This window comes from Lampris incognitus, chromosome 2 (assembly GCF_029633865.1).
Source record: "Lampris incognitus isolate fLamInc1 chromosome 2, fLamInc1.hap2, whole genome shotgun sequence".
In the NCBI taxonomy this organism is placed as follows: Eukaryota; Metazoa; Chordata; class Actinopteri; order Lampriformes; family Lampridae; genus Lampris; species Lampris incognitus.
Window position 1 is genome coordinate 28,683,639 of NC_079212.1, and position 15,797 is coordinate 28,699,435.

General features: G+C 42.2%; 1 protein-coding gene across 1 annotated transcript in view; it reads right to left on the bottom strand.

Annotated features, from left to right (window-relative positions):
* Positions 1-1,060: 1,060 nt before the first annotated feature.
* Positions 1,061-15,797, bottom strand: part of LOC130107123 (contactin-3-like) — a 54,814-nt gene continuing 40,077 nt past the window's right edge. The window contains exons 19-22 of the mRNA XM_056273540.1: positions 8,593-8,779; positions 8,066-8,178; positions 6,876-7,041; positions 1,061-1,158 (exon numbers count right to left, since the gene is read on the bottom strand). Of these exons, the coding sequence (XP_056129515.1) occupies positions 1,061-1,158; positions 6,876-7,041; positions 8,066-8,178; positions 8,593-8,779 (564 nt within the window). The remainder of the gene's footprint in view (positions 1,159-6,875; positions 7,042-8,065; positions 8,179-8,592; positions 8,780-15,797) is intronic.

Below are 15,797 nucleotides of genomic sequence, written 5' to 3' on the forward strand. Positions count from 1 at the left end.
TCTTTAAACACAACGAACCATAAATTATTGTTTTGCCAAACTTTTGTCTAGGCTGGTGGCTAGATTTCTATATTGGACTGGCACAATTGGCAGCACTTGAAGCTCTCGTCTGCTGTGGCTGATGACTGGCATGCGTCCTGGCACAAAATGTCTGCCATGTGTTGGCCAGATGGGTGAAAGCTGCAGTACATTGGCAGTGGTTGAGGGAAAGAACACCTCTCCCTCTATCACTGCACGTGTTAATTGAATGCAATTTAGGGCTAGATTCAACAATCTGCAGGCTGTCATCATGGCAGGTATGGCATACTGTAACCTTTAGGGGCCCTCTTGGCACATTCAGCTCTCCCCGATCAATTGATGAAATGTAAATGGATCACGCCGGTATTGCGAGCTGTTGCATCTATGATACAACCAGCTCTTTAATAGAATACTGCTCTGTGATGAAGATGGCTGCCATGTGTTCAAAACCACTACGCAGCATTGAAAAGTGTCTACAAGCCATTACAAGAATCCCAAAGGCACGGGCACAAGGCGAATGAATGTGTCATTACTCGCCAAGTAGTACGTAGAGAAGAAGAACTTAAAATATTTGAATTTACAAAATACAACTTTGCATCACAGACTTTTGCAGTCGACACCCTATCAATCAAACTCTTGATAGGAAGAAATTGTGAGAATTTTTTTTTTAAGGAAAGCATGTAGCTATCTTAGCAACAACAACAAGAAGGCTCGGACTACTTTGGCACATGAATGGAAGTAAGGCATCTGTATCATTCTGGAGTCAAGAGAGTTGAAGATGAACACCCCCCCCCCCCAAAAGAAAAGCCGGATAGGCAGCGCCACCTAAAGAATATATACTGTACTTCAAGTCAGACAACACCCCTTCAGTTTTTGTGCTGCCTCGTACATCCAAACTGAACACTTTCAAATTGGCAAATGGTCGCCTCTGAAAAAAAATGTGAGAAAAAAAGAGGAAAAGTGTACTTTCAAAGGGAAAAAAAAATACACAGAAGTTTGAAAAACAGAGTGTAGTCTGTCATAAGTGTAGTTTGTCAGTGCGTCATGATGTTGACCTGAACGTTGATATTGCAGTGGTCAGGAGAAGAGAGAAAGGGGAGATATCCAGACTCCTGGCTCTTGAGCCATGGGCACTCATACCTGGAATGAGACACATGGCAAACAGGCATCAAGTCTTTCCTGAGCTCTGGTACAGGGACATGTCCACCTTTTTAGATGTGAAGCATCTCATAAGTATCTCAGGAAATGTTTGTGAGTGCATCTAAAAATATATGCTATTGGAAGATAGAGGTTACCATTGTAAAGAATGGCATACTGATTTTATATATATACAGTGCATCCGGAAAGTATTCACACCCCTTCACTTTCCCCACATTTTGTTATGTTACAGCCTTATTCAAAATGGATTAAATTCCTTTTTGTTCTCATCAATCTACACACAATACACCATAATGACAAAGTGAAAAAAGTTTTGTAGAAATTTTTGCAAATTTATTAAAAATAAAAAACTGAAATATTGCATGTTTATAAATATTCACACCCTTTGCTATGACACTCAAAATTGAGCTCAGGTTCATCCTGTTTCCACTGATCATCCTTGAGATGTTTCTACATCTTGATTGGAGTCCACCTGTAGTAAATTCAATTGATTGGACATGATTTGGAAAGGCACACACCTGTCTATATAAGGTCCCACTGTTGACAGTGCATTTCAGAGCAGAAACCAAGCTATGAAGTCAAAGGAATTGTCTGTGGACCTCCGAGACAGGATTGTATCGAGGCACAGATCTAGGGAAGGGTACAAAAAATGTTCTACAGCTTTGAAGGTCCCGAAGAGCACAGTGGTCTCCATCATTCGTAAATGGAAGAAGTTTGGATCCACCAGGACTCTTCCTAGAGCTGGCCGCCCAGCCAAACTGAGCAATCGGGGGGGGGGGGGGAGGGCCTTGGTCAGGGAGGTGACCAAGAACCCAATGGTCACTCTGACAGAGCTCCAGCGTTCCTCTGTGGAAATGGGAGAACCTTCCAGAAGGACAACCGTCTCTGCAGCACTCCACCAATCAGGCCTTTATGGTAGAGTGGCCAGACGGAGGCCTCTGCTCAGTAAAAGGCACATGACAGCCCGCTTGGAGTTTGTCAGAAAGCACCTAAAGGACTCTCAGACCATGAGAAACAAGATTCTCTGGTCTGATGAAACCAAGATTGAACTCTTTGGCCTGAATGATAAACGTCACGTCTGGAGGAAACCAGGCACCTCTCATCACCTTGCTAATACCATCCCTACAGTGAAGCATGGTGGTGGCAGCATCATGCTGTGGGGATGTTTTTCAGCGGCAGGAACTGGGAGACTAGTCAGGATCGAGGGAAAGATGAATGGAGCAAAGTACAGAGAGATCCTTGATGAAAACCTGCTCCAGAGCGCTCAGGACCTCAGACTGGGGTGAAGGTTTACCTTTCAACACGACAACGACCCTAAGCACACAGCCAAGACAACGAAGGAGTGGCTTCGGGACAAGTCTGTGAATATCCTTGAGTGGCCCAGCCAGAGCCCAGACTTGAACCCCATTGAACATCTCTGGAAAGACCTGAAAATGGCTGTGCAGCGACGCTCCCTATCTAACCTTACAGAGCTCAAGAGGATCTGCAGAGAAGAATGGGAGAAATACCCCAAATATAGGTGTGCCAAGCTTGTAGCTTCATACCCAAGAAGACTTGAGGCTGTAATCGCTGCCAAGGGTGCCTCAACCAAGTACTGAGTAAAGGGTGTGAATACTTATGTACATGCAATATTTCAGTTTTTTATTTTTAATAAATTTGCAAAAAATTCTACAAAACCTTTTTCGCTTTGTCATTATGGGGTATTGTATGTGGATTGATGAGAAAAAAAAGAATGTAATCCATTTTGGAATAAGACTGTAACAAAACAAAATGTGGGGAAAGTGAAGGGGTGTGAATACTTTCTGGATGGACTGTATATATAGCGTTTTTTCTGTAAACCGTCAATGGTGTACATTGCAATACAAGCTTGTTTAGTGCGTGATACACAAGAAAAGCTTGTACAAGCTTGTACTGCAATGTATTAAATTTTTATATATACACTACCGTTCAAAAGTTTGGGATCACCCAAACAATTTTGTGTTTTCCATGAAAAGTCACACTTATTCACCACCATATGTTGTGAAATGAATAGAAAATAGAGTCAAGACATTGACAAGGTTAGAAATAATGATTTGTATTTGAAATAAGATTTTTTTTACATCAAACTTTGCTTTCGTCAAAGAATCCTCCATTTGCAGCAATTACAGCATTGCAGACCTTTGGCATTCTAGCTGTTAATTTGTTGAGGTAATCTGGAGAAATTGCACCCCACGCTTCCAGAAGCAGCTCCCACAAGTTGGATTGGTTGGATGGGCACTTCTTTGAGCAGATTGAGTTTCTGGAGCATCACATTTGTGGGGTCAATTAAACGCTCAAAATGGCCAGAAAAAGAGAACTTTCATCTGAAACTCGACAGTCTATTCTTGTTCTTAGAAATGAAGGCTATTCCATGCGAGAAATTGCTAAGAAATTGAAGATTTCCTACACCGGTGTGTACTACTCCCTTCAGAGGACAGCACAAACAGGCTCTAACCAGAGTAGAAAAAGAAGTGGGAGGCCGCGTTGCACAACTGAGCAAGAAGATAAGTACATTAGAGTCTCTAGTTTGAGAAACAGACGCCTCACAGGTCCCCAACTGGCATCTTCATTAAATAGTACCTGTTAGAGCCTGTTTGTGCTGTCCTCTGAAGGGAGTAGTACACACCGGTGTAGGAAATCTTCAATTTCTTAGCAATTTCTCGCATGGAATAGCCTTCATTTCTAAGAACAAGAATAGACTGTCGAGTTTCAGATGAAAGTTCTCTTTTTCTGGCCATTTTGAGCGTTTAATTGACCCCACAAATGTGATGCTCCAGAAACTCAATCTGCTCAAAGAAGTGCCCATCCAACCAATCCAACTTGTGGGAGCTGCTTCTGGAAGCGTGGGGTGCAATTTCTCCAGATTACCTCAACAAATTAACAGCTAGAATGCCAAAGGTCTGCAATGCTGTAATTGCTGCAAATGGAGGATTCTTTGACGAAAGCAAAGTTTGATGTAAAAAAAATCTTATTTCAAATACAAATCATTATTTCTAACCTTGTCAATGTCTTGACTCTATTTTCTATTCATTTCACAACATATGGTGGTGAATAAGTGTGACTTTTCATGGAAAACACGAAATTGTTTGGGTGATCCCAAACTTTTGAACGGTAGTGTATATCTATATATATACATCAATACAGATGCAGGAAAAAAAGTTGCAATACATAGCAGTACAAGCCTGTTTTGTGCGTTGTGCACTCATCAGCTGCTAATGTGATTCAACAAAGAACACCCTTTAGATATTCCACTCCTCATTAGTTGCGCACATCTATCAACACCATTGACAGTTTTGGAAAAAAAACGCTATATATATATATATATATATATATATATATATATATATATATATATATATATATATATATATATATTGTGTGTGTGTGCTCAAATCACATAGTGTATAATCACAGTTAAGAAGTGTATATCACTGATTTAAGGTATACATGGATAAAATCTTAAATAAGAAACATAAACCTTTGATTAATATTTGGCCATCATTAGACAGGTCAGTAAAGATAGACGGGTAATATAAAGTGAAAAGAGAGAGAGGGGGAAATGCAGCATGCATTTCAAGCCAGTTTCAGAACAACAACACCATGATCAGAAATGAGCCCACATGCTTATCTGGTTGAGGAACAAGAACGAGAAGCATGTTTTTTTTTCTAATCAATTTTCTGAAAAATTAATATATATTTGTTTAAATTGGTGATTGCTAGCCTTATGATAAACACCATCTTGAGGTCATGCTTTCCCCACCTTTGCATTTAGCACTAGACAGTGGTTAAATATAGCTGGTGCTAGCAACTAAACTAACCCTGAACTGCATTTCTGCAAAAGTGAAGAACATTTAATATGCATCCATTTTGAATCACATCAAGTCTGCATTTCTATATTTTGTATCATAGCCCGCTTATAACTCTTTAGCAATGGTTGCTATATCTTTTGCAGGTCATGTCTGTCTGTGAACTCGTCTTTTTTTCAAACAAAACCACCTGTTTTTAGGGTATCTTCAGAATGCCATAGGTAAAATCCGGACATTATTCTGAATCAATTCTGATGTATGCTGCATTTTGACTACTAATGTGATGTGACCATGTCTCATCCTTTGTTGTGTCCATCTGGAATTTTTCAAGCAGAAATGAAGACGAGATGAATGGCTGAACGATTGTCAATTGGAATATTTGCAAATTCAGGCAAACAAACAAAAACACACCCTTGGGTCTGAAAAAAAATAGCCTTTTTTTTTTTAATCAAATGGAATTTAATAGGAAATCCAGCATGGAATTGAATCTCTCTCGACGGCTTTTTCAGGGGCAGAAGGCAGAATATATCAGCATTGCAAATTAGCATTTAGAGGAGCAGAAGAGTTAGGCCCCCAAGGCAGTTTGAGGGCTGGTTCGGAGCCGGTGCCTAATCTCAAACCATTTCTTAGTGTTTTGCAGCCAAAGAACCGGCTCTCGGCCATGAAACTGGTTCCATAGTGGCACAAACTCTTTGCTGGGCTAGAAGGACGAACCGCTTACGTCAGGGGCTGAGGGCAGGACTATCGTGACCAACAAGACCAATCCTGTATGTGCCCCTTAACACTCAGTAATGACATTTCAGATAAAAGTTTGATAGGAATAAAATGGCTTTATCAGCACGTATTTTATTTGGTCGACTTTCACATAGTGAATTTGACACCCACACCCCCCCCCCATATTTAAAACCTAATTTTAGTACAACCATCTGAAATCCTATGCTTAAAAACATATCAACAAAGAACACTGAAGAGTTCATCCTAAGAAATATTGAGCGATTAATCAAGCAAACCTTGTCAATTTCAGACTAATCACCTCACAGAAGAAAAAGTCCGATAATCAAAGGTTCTGTTAATTTTATAATGGACATCTGTGTGATGATATTTAAACAAGCCAGCCGTCAACAGGGAAATAAAAACCTCTTGTCTATGAGACCGGTCTCTCTCAGAGGTGAATCCAGCTCACAGTGGGGTCTGTGGATGTGACTGGCTGGCTGGTCACCAGTTTGTGGAGTTCTCAACTCCGAAAACAGAGCAAATTTTCGATTCGCCATCAATTTTCGTAAAATTGCCAATATTCAAAATCTACAAAACTTATTTGTCGCTTCAAAAATTCTCAGAGGTGAATTTAATGATGAAATAGCATACTACTACTACTACTTTCGGCTGCCATGACATGACTATCTAGCCACCTCTAGCCTGTGGAAAAGCAAACTGCTTTGGCACTAGCACTAGCCCAGACCTAGAACTAGGTTTGCATTGGTGGAAGGGGGGGGGGGGTTAATAGAGTCCCCCAGGAGAGTAATAGCATCGAGTAAAAAGAGAAACTCAACCTCTGCAACAGAGATGGATTGCTCTGCATATTTCAGCAAAACACAAGCCTGCACAGCCCAACAGGGGTGACCAGGGACATGTTACACAGAGTCATCATAGGACAAAGTGTCCCTGGCAGATTTTAAAGGTGTTAAATGACGTTATTTACAAAGGACAGAAAAGCAACATACAGGTTCACACTATGGGTTCAAACTAAGATCTAGACCCTGGCAAATCTGTGTACAATTTAATCATTTTATAACCTTATTCCGCATTTCCAGCCAAACCACAATTAAAAACACAGTATATATGAACTGGGTTCAATCTGAGAGCAAACAAGCTTACTTAGTTGGTGGATTCTAATGGGGTCTGATGGGGGGCCCAGCCCTCCTTCACTCAGAGAGCAGATGAAGATGATGTAGTCATCCTCTTCAGGGAGGGTCAGCTCCGCCGTTGAATTGGCTGTTGTGAGCGTGTTCACCTCCTTGTGTTTCTGTCTCCTGTATGACAGCTAAATGGGGGGGGGGGGGGCAAAACAACCACCACTGTGAAATATGGAAACTTTGACAAGACATGCCCAATTCTCAGTTAATTTACTATATTGCTGCTGACACATGTAAAAAGCCTTGTTGATTTGTAAAAGTCTTGTCAGTTTGTTGGGTAAATTGCGGTTCATTGCTTCCTTTGTGATCCAAGTGAATTTTGAAATTCACCAGTTTTGAATCCGTTCATTGGATATCGGGCTGCAGAAAAGACCAGCTTATCAAGGTATTTTGTCTTGTTTTAAGTTTCATGATGCTCCATTTAAGATAATGCTAGTCATTTTTTCTTACCCACCCACTGGGAGATATTGCCTATTTTAAAAGCACTCGTTTCATGATAAAAGGACTTGTCTCAACACATTCACTTTAAAAAAGAAGGTTAAGAAGAAGGTTATCTTAAATCAAGTTTTCTTGTTTTAAGATTTCTTTCCATCTTGAGAAAATGTGTGCTTTCTTGTAAGAGGCAAGATTATCTGCCAATGGGTTAAGAATATTTTACAAGTAATATCTTGAAATAAGCATTACGAGACAAGATTGAAACAAGATAAAATACCTTGATAAGCTTGTTTTTATTGCGGCACACCCATATAAAATTAAGTATCTGTATCACAGATTTTTCCCAGGACTAAAATCCCCAAAACCAGGGGGAACATGTCATAAATAAAAGTAACCTGGCTTGATTTGCTGCATTTTCTTTGGCACATGGAAGCCTGTGTTTCAGTAATGGTGGAAAAAAGTGATTCTACCTCAATTATTTTGCTCACTGAACCCAAGCAAATGGTCAAAGTCGCACCGTTAAGCAAAAGTAATGGATCGGATTGGTACTCGGTATCCCCTGATAATGAAATATTCGCATTCACAATTAGTATCAGCAGTCAAAATACAATGTTTTTTTTGTTTTTTTTTGGCTGAGGTAAAAGGTGGACAAATGCTCCCTCCTCTACCCTGTGCTATTTACCCAATTTTTAAAAACAAGTAATGTGTAAAACTCACTTGGTAACCAGTGACTTCTGACTCTGATTCAGTGGCGACCACAGGTTCCCAGTAAAGAGACAGCTGAGTGCCAATTAGAGTCCATTCAATATTCAGCGGAGGCTGGGCTGGTGCTGCATGGCACAATTACAAACCAGTCATTTCTGTATGTCAACACATAAACCTAACTGACACAACAGGTGACTGCTTTAACACTATGTGTCAGGTTGTACGTACATGTTCACATTACCATCAGGATTCTTCTTTTTTTTTTTTTAGCTCAGAATGCGATATTATTTCCAAGAATGCACTGTAGATTAACATTTATATCCATTTGGCTGACTGCTGTGAGAAGAGGAAAGCAGGTCAAAATGCATTAACCTTCCCCTGAATTGCTGTGAAATGACTCGTAATTATGCTTACTCAGGCGTATCCCTCTACATTTTTTTCACCCTTTAAATAATTAGATGGGTGGATGAAAAACAACAACAACAACAACAACACCCCAGCTGATCAGAAGTATGATTTTATTGGGTGCTGAAACTTACGCGGCTTTTTTGTGGTGGCATTGATAGCAGGGAGGAAAGGGCCGGTGCCGGCTGTGTTGAAGGCGCTGACCGTGATGAAGTACTGTGTGTTCCCCGTGAGACCAAATACAGCAACCAACGTCTGGTTCCAGGGTACCCTCACTTTTCCCATGGTCTCTGGTTTGGTATCGTCTTCCCAGTATACCACCTATCAGAGACAACAAGCAGAACGGACGGTTTTTATGGCTGCGAGAAAGGTGTGTGTGAATATATATATATATATATATATATATATATATATATATATATATATATATATATATATATATATAGTTCAGTCGATCACCAACTCCTTTGTTCAGGCCTACGAAATGTTTGACTTTTCTGTGAACATCAAGAAAACCAAAACGCTTGCTGTTGTGCCTCAGGATACTCCAAGAGTTCCGCTTCAAATCACTATCCATGGCCAATCTATAGAACAAGTTCAATCCTTTCAGTACCTTGGAAGTATCCTCGAAGAAATGTGCAGTCTAGAACCGGATATCACCAACAGAAAGAAAGCTGCCCACACTGCCTTTGGCCGACTTTCTCACCATGTTTTCTAGGATTGTGATCTCAAGACATCAACCAAAATCATGGTTTACCGTGCAGTGGTTCTTTCAACCCTCCTGTATGGCTGTGAAGCCTGGACCCTCTACAAGAACCAAATCCATAAACTAGAATGTTTCCACCAGCAAAAACTGAGAAGTATTCTGGGAATTTCCTGGCAGGAATGGGTCACCAACAATAAAGTTCTCAGAAGAGCCGATCTCCTTTCCAACAAGACAACAACTGAACGTCACAAGCTGTGGTGGCTTGGCCACATCCAGAAAATGCCAAACGACAGACTCCCGAAACAAATCCTATACTCTGAACTGACTGAAGGTCAAAGAAAAAGAGGAGCTCCCAACAAATGCTACAAGGACTGTATCAAGGGAACGCTGATCACCTTCAACATCGACCCTAAGAACTGGGAAAAAGTAGCGTAAAATCAAAAACACTGGAGAGCTGCCTGCCTGGCTGGTTAACAAGGCCGAAACTGACAAACGAATGCATGGGGAAGAAAAGCGCTGCAGCCGAAAAATCCGTCAAGAACAGAGAGCCGCAGGAATGGGTCCACCCCCTACTATCCCCTGTCCAGGCTGTTCCCATCTCTTCTATTCACACCTTGGACTGTCAAGCCATCTTCGCTTCAAGCACACACCTTAATCTCTTGGAATGGATCCTTGGACACGAGAGACACCAATGATGAAAAACGAAAATATATATACACTTTTTTTTTACTGCTTTATTTATTTTACATACATACGTATATACATGTATATACGTGTGTGTGTGTGTATGTATGTATATATATACATATATATATACATACATACATACACACACACACACACACACACATATATATATATTACTACTACTACTTTCGGCTGTTCTCGTTAGGGGTCGCCACAATGGATCATCCGTTTCCATTTCTTCCTGTCTTCTGCATCTTCCTCTGTCACACCAGCCACCTGCATGTCCTCTCTCACCACATCCATAAACCTCGTCTTTGGCTTTCCTCTTTTCCTCTTCCCTGGCAGCTTCATATTCAGCATCTTTCTCCCAATATACCCAGCATCTCTCCTCCACACATATCCAAGCCATCTCAATCTTGCCTCTCTTGCTTTGTCTCCAAACCGTCCAACCTGAGCAGTCCCTCTAATATAATCGTTCCTAATCTTGTCCTTCTTCGTCACTCCCAACGAAAATCTTAGCATCTTCAACTCTGCCATCTCCAGCTCCGCCTCCTGTCTTTTCGTCAGTGCCACTGTCTCCAAACCATATAACATAGCTGGTCTCACAACCATCTTGTAAACCTCCCCTTTAACTCTTGCTGGTACCCTTCTGTCGCAAAATCACTCCTGACACTCTTCTCCACCCAATCCACCCTGCCCACACTCTTCTTCACCTCTCCTGCACTTCCCGTTACTTTGGACAGTTGACCCCAGGTATTTAAACTCATACACCTCCATCACCTCCACTCCTTGCATCCTCACTATTCCGTTGTCCTCCCTCTTATTCACGCATAGGTATTCCATCTTGCTCCTACTGACTTTCATTCCTCTTCTCTCCAGTGCATACCTCCACCTGTCCAGGCTCTCCTCAACCTGCACCCTACTCTCACTACAAATCACAATGTCATCTGCAAACATCATAGTCCATGGAGACTCCTGCCTGATCTCGTCTGTCAACCTGTCCATCACCATTTCAAACAAGAAAGGACTCAGAGCCGATCCTTGATATAATCCCACCTCCACCTTGAACCCATCTGTCATTCCAACTGCACCATTGTCACATTTTCCTCATACATATCCTGCACCACTCCTACATACTTCTCTGCAACTCCCGACTCCCTCATACAATACCATACCTCCTCTCTCGGCACCCTGTCATATGCTTTCTCTAAATCTACAAAGACACAATGTAACTCCTTCTGGCCTTCTCTATACTTCTCCATCAACATTCTCAAAGCAAACATCGCATCTGTAGTGCTCTTTCGTGGCATGAAACCATACTGCTGCTTGCTAATCATCACATCTCCTCTTAACCTAGCTTCTATTACTCTTTCCCATATCTTCATGCTGTGACTGATCAACTTTATACCTCTGTAGTTGCTACAGTTCTGCACATCACCCTTGTTCTTGAAAATTGGTACCAGTATACTTCTTCTCTACTCCTTAGGCATCCTCTCGCTTTCCAAGATTGTGTTGAACAATCTAATTAAAAACTCCACTGCCCTCTCTCCTAAACATCTCCATGCCTCCACAGGTATGTCATCAGAACCAACTGCCTTTCCACTCTTCATCCTCTTCATAGCTGCCCTCACTTCCTCCTTGCTAATTCACTGTACTTCCTGATTCACTATCCCCACATCATCCAACCTCCTCTCTCTCTCATTTTCTTCATTCATCAACACCTCAAAGTACTCCTTCCACCTTCTCAGCAAACTCTCCTCACTTATCAGCACATTTTCAACTCTATCCTTGAATGCCCTAACTTGCTGCACATCTTTCCCAGCTCGGTCCCTCTATCTAGCCAATTGGTACAAGTCCTTTTCTCCTTCCTTAGTGTCTAACCTCTCATACAACTCAACATATGCTTCTTCCTTTGCCACCTCTCTCTTCGCTTTACGCTGCATCTCCTTGTACTCCTGTCTACTTTCTTCATCTCTCTGACTATCCCACTTGCTCTTTGCCAACCTCTTCCTCTGTATAATTTGCTGAACTGCCTCATTCCACCACCAAGTCTCCTTGTCTTCCTCCCTCTGTCCTGATGACACACCAAGTACCTTCCTAGCTGTCTCCCTCACTATTTCTGCAGTGGTTGCCCAGCCATCCAGCAACTCTTCACTACCACCCAGTGCCCGTCTTAACGCCTCCCTGAACCCCACATAACAGTCTTCCTTCTTCAACTTCCACCATTTGATCTTTGGCTCTGCCTTCACCCGCTTCCTCTTCTTGGTATCCAATGTCATCCTACAGACCAACATCCGATGCTGCCTAGCTACGTTCTCCCCTGTCACCACCTTGCAGTCTCCAATGCCTTTCAGATCATGCCTTCTACATAAGATATAGTCCACTTGTGTGCACTTTCCTCCACTCTTGTATGTCACCCTGTGTTCCTCCCTCTTCTTGAAATATGTATTCACCACAGCCATTTCTATCCATTTCACAAAATCCACCACCATCTGTCCTACCATATTTCTCTCCTTGACACCATACCTACCCATCACCTCCTCATCACCTCTGTTCCCTTCACCAACATGTCCATTGAAGTCCGCTCCAATCACCACTCTCTCCTCCTTGGGTACCCTCTCCACCATGTCATCCAACTCACTCCAGAATTCTTCTTTCTCTTCCATCTCACACCCAACTTGTGGGGCATATGCACCGACAACATTCATCAATACACCTTCGATTTCCAGGTTCATACTCATCACTCTGTCTGACACTCTCTTCACCTCCAGCACACTGTTGACATACTTTTCCTTCAGAATCACCCCTACCCCATTTCTCCTCCCATTTTCACCATGGTAGAAGAGTTTGAACCCACCTCCGATACTCCTGACCTTACTCCCCTTCCACCTGGTCTCTTGCACACACGGTATACCTACCCCCCTTCTTACCATCATATCAGCCAGCTCTCTCCCTTTACCAGTCATAGTGCCAACATTCAAAGTTCTGACTCTAAGCTCCACACTCTTACCCCTCCTCCTCTCTCGCTGCCTGTGGACATGCCTTCCCCCTCTCTTTCTCCTTCGCCCAACAGTAGCATAGTTTCCACTGGCACCCTGCTGGTTAACAGTACCGGTAGCGGTTGTTGGTAACCTGGGCCTCGACTGATCCGGTATGGAAATCTTATTTATGATCAGCATATTTGATTTCGCAAAGATTTTATATATATATATAAAATCCAGTGATTCAAGTAAATTCTTTATGAGACAGTATAAGCCTGTTTCATGCTATAAACAATCATCAGCTGTCAATAAAGTTATTGGTTATTACAATAAAGGTAACTTTATTGTAATAACCAATTATTGTAATAACCAATAAAGTTATTGGTTATTACAATAAAGGTAACTTTATTGACAGCTGATGATTGCTTATGGCATGAAAAAGGCTTGTACTGTCTCATAAAGAATTTCCTTGAATCACTGGATTATTTTGCTCCTTATTTGTTGAGCACGTTTCCCACTGTTGAGTGTTTCATTTAACAAAGATATATAGATATATATATAACAACCCTGTTTCATGCCATAAGCAATCATTAGCTGTCAACAAAGCCACATGGGAAAGAACATAACATATTAACTGCCTCGTCATGCACATCATGTGTACAATGTCCAATGGCGAAAGGGGAGGTGCCTACATTCAAAAATTCAAAAACATGTGATCGCTAAACATCCAGTAAGTGGGGTGGAGGGGTTGCATACAAGGTTAATGGTATTTGTCTACTGGCATCATTTATTTATAATTACAAAATAGGTGCTTATATCTATGTCTGCAACTGCTAGCTAGTTCATTCCTGTTATTCAATGTAGACATTTCTGGTTTGCAAATGATAAAATATTTTCAGCTACACATAGATTGCACATTTTACTACTGGTTGAATATGCTTTGTTTTTTGAGAGAATTTTCCAGGTGGTTGAATAATTAATTTTTCTGTCCACCAATGACCACATATAATGGCCTACAGATGTTACATTATTTAAACAGTTGTTTCTAAAGCTACACGTGTGCATTAAACTGCTTTTTGAATGTTCCCTCTGTGAGAAAGACATATGTCTCTATTTTGCCATTGTCATTTCTTGTCACCGTAGCTTGGTAGATAACTCCTTTGTCTGACATTTTCTTTCGAGGGGGTGAGTCATATATATATATATATATATATATATGTATATATATTTTATTTTTTTTATTTTGATATACTATATTAATCCCCATGGGGAAATTCCTCTCTGCATTTAACCCATCCTAGCTGTGTAGCTAGGAGCAGTGGGCAGCCGCCGTGCAGTGCCTGGGGACCAACTCCACTTCATCTTGTCTTGCCTCGGTCAGGGGCACAGACAGGAGTATTAACACTAGCATGCATGTCTTTTTGATGGTGGGGGAAACCGGAGGACCCGGTGAAAAACTGCTACAGACACAAGGAGAACATGCAAACTCCACACAGAGGACGACCTGGGATGACCCCAAAGGTTGGACAACCCCGGGGTTCAAACCCAGGACCTTCTTGCTGTAAGGTGACAGCGCTAACCATCGCCGGTTCGAATCCCTGTGTTACCTCCGGCTTGGTCGGGTGTCCCTACAAACAGAATTGTCCGTGCCTGCGGGTGGGGAGCCGGATGTGGGTATGTGTCCTGGTCGCTGCACTAGCACCTCCTCTGGCTGACTGGGGCGCCTGTTCGGGAGGAGAGGGAACTGGGGGAAATAACATGATCCTCCCACGCTCTACATCCCCCTGGTAAAACTCCTCACTGTCAGGTGAAAAGAAGCGGCTGGTGACGCCACATGTAATGGAGGAGGCATGTGGTAGTCTGCAGCCCTCCCCGGATCGGCAGAGGGGCTGGAGCACTGACTGGGATGGCTTGGAAAAGTGGGGTAATTGGCCGGATATAATTGGGGAGAAAAAGGGGGAACCCCCCCCCCCAAAAAGGAATGCAACTTCCACGTATCAAATGGCAGCAAGACAAATAAACAGATATGTAAGTCAGTATGTAAGTAAATAAATGAATAAATAAATGAGAACCTGAAGATTGCTTGTAATCTCTTCGAGGGTATCAGGGATAAATCTCAGCTGCTTCATCAGACAGCACAATGCTATTGCAACCTGAGTTGCATACATTGTGTTGAGACTGAATGGAGCAGCAAATTACTTCAGTACTACAAAAGTATCCTGATACCAAACCTTCTCCATCATACCAAAAATTCAGGGGTATGTTGGTATCGAAGAAAACATTTTGAAAATCACAAGTTTAAATAGGCCTGTCTCTGGCATACCCACCTTAGAAGAATGACAAAAGAAAAGAGAATTATAATTAATTAATACCCACATTGTATTATTTTGATAAGAATGTAATGACACATATGGGAATCTCCGGATCGAATCCCCGTGTTATATCCAGCTTGGTCGGGCGTCCCTACAGACACAATTGACTGTGTCTGCGGGTGGGAAGCCACATGTGGGTGTGTCTTGTTCGCTGAACTGGCGCCTCCTCTGGTCGGTCGGCGTGCCTACTCAGGTGGGAGGGGGAACTGGGGGGAATAGCGCGATCCTCCCACGTACTATGTCCCCCTGGCGAAACTCCTCACCGTCAGGTGAAAAAGAAGCGGCTGGCGATGCCACATGTATCGGAGGAGACGTGGTAGTCTGCAGCCCTCCCCAGATCGGCAGAGGGGGTGGCACAGCGACCGGGATGGCTCAGAGAGCAGGGTGATTGGCCAGGTACAATTGGGGAGAAAAAAGGGGTGGGAGGATGTAATGACACTACTTACAAGTTTGAGAGTTTTTTTTTTTTTTTTTAAATGTACTCGCTACGCTATTTCATGAGTTTGCTCCTGTACTGTGGACGGTTCCAGGGTTGTAATCGTTTCCTGTGTTCTTTGCTGTGGACTGTTGATAACACTTGGTGCCGCGGTACT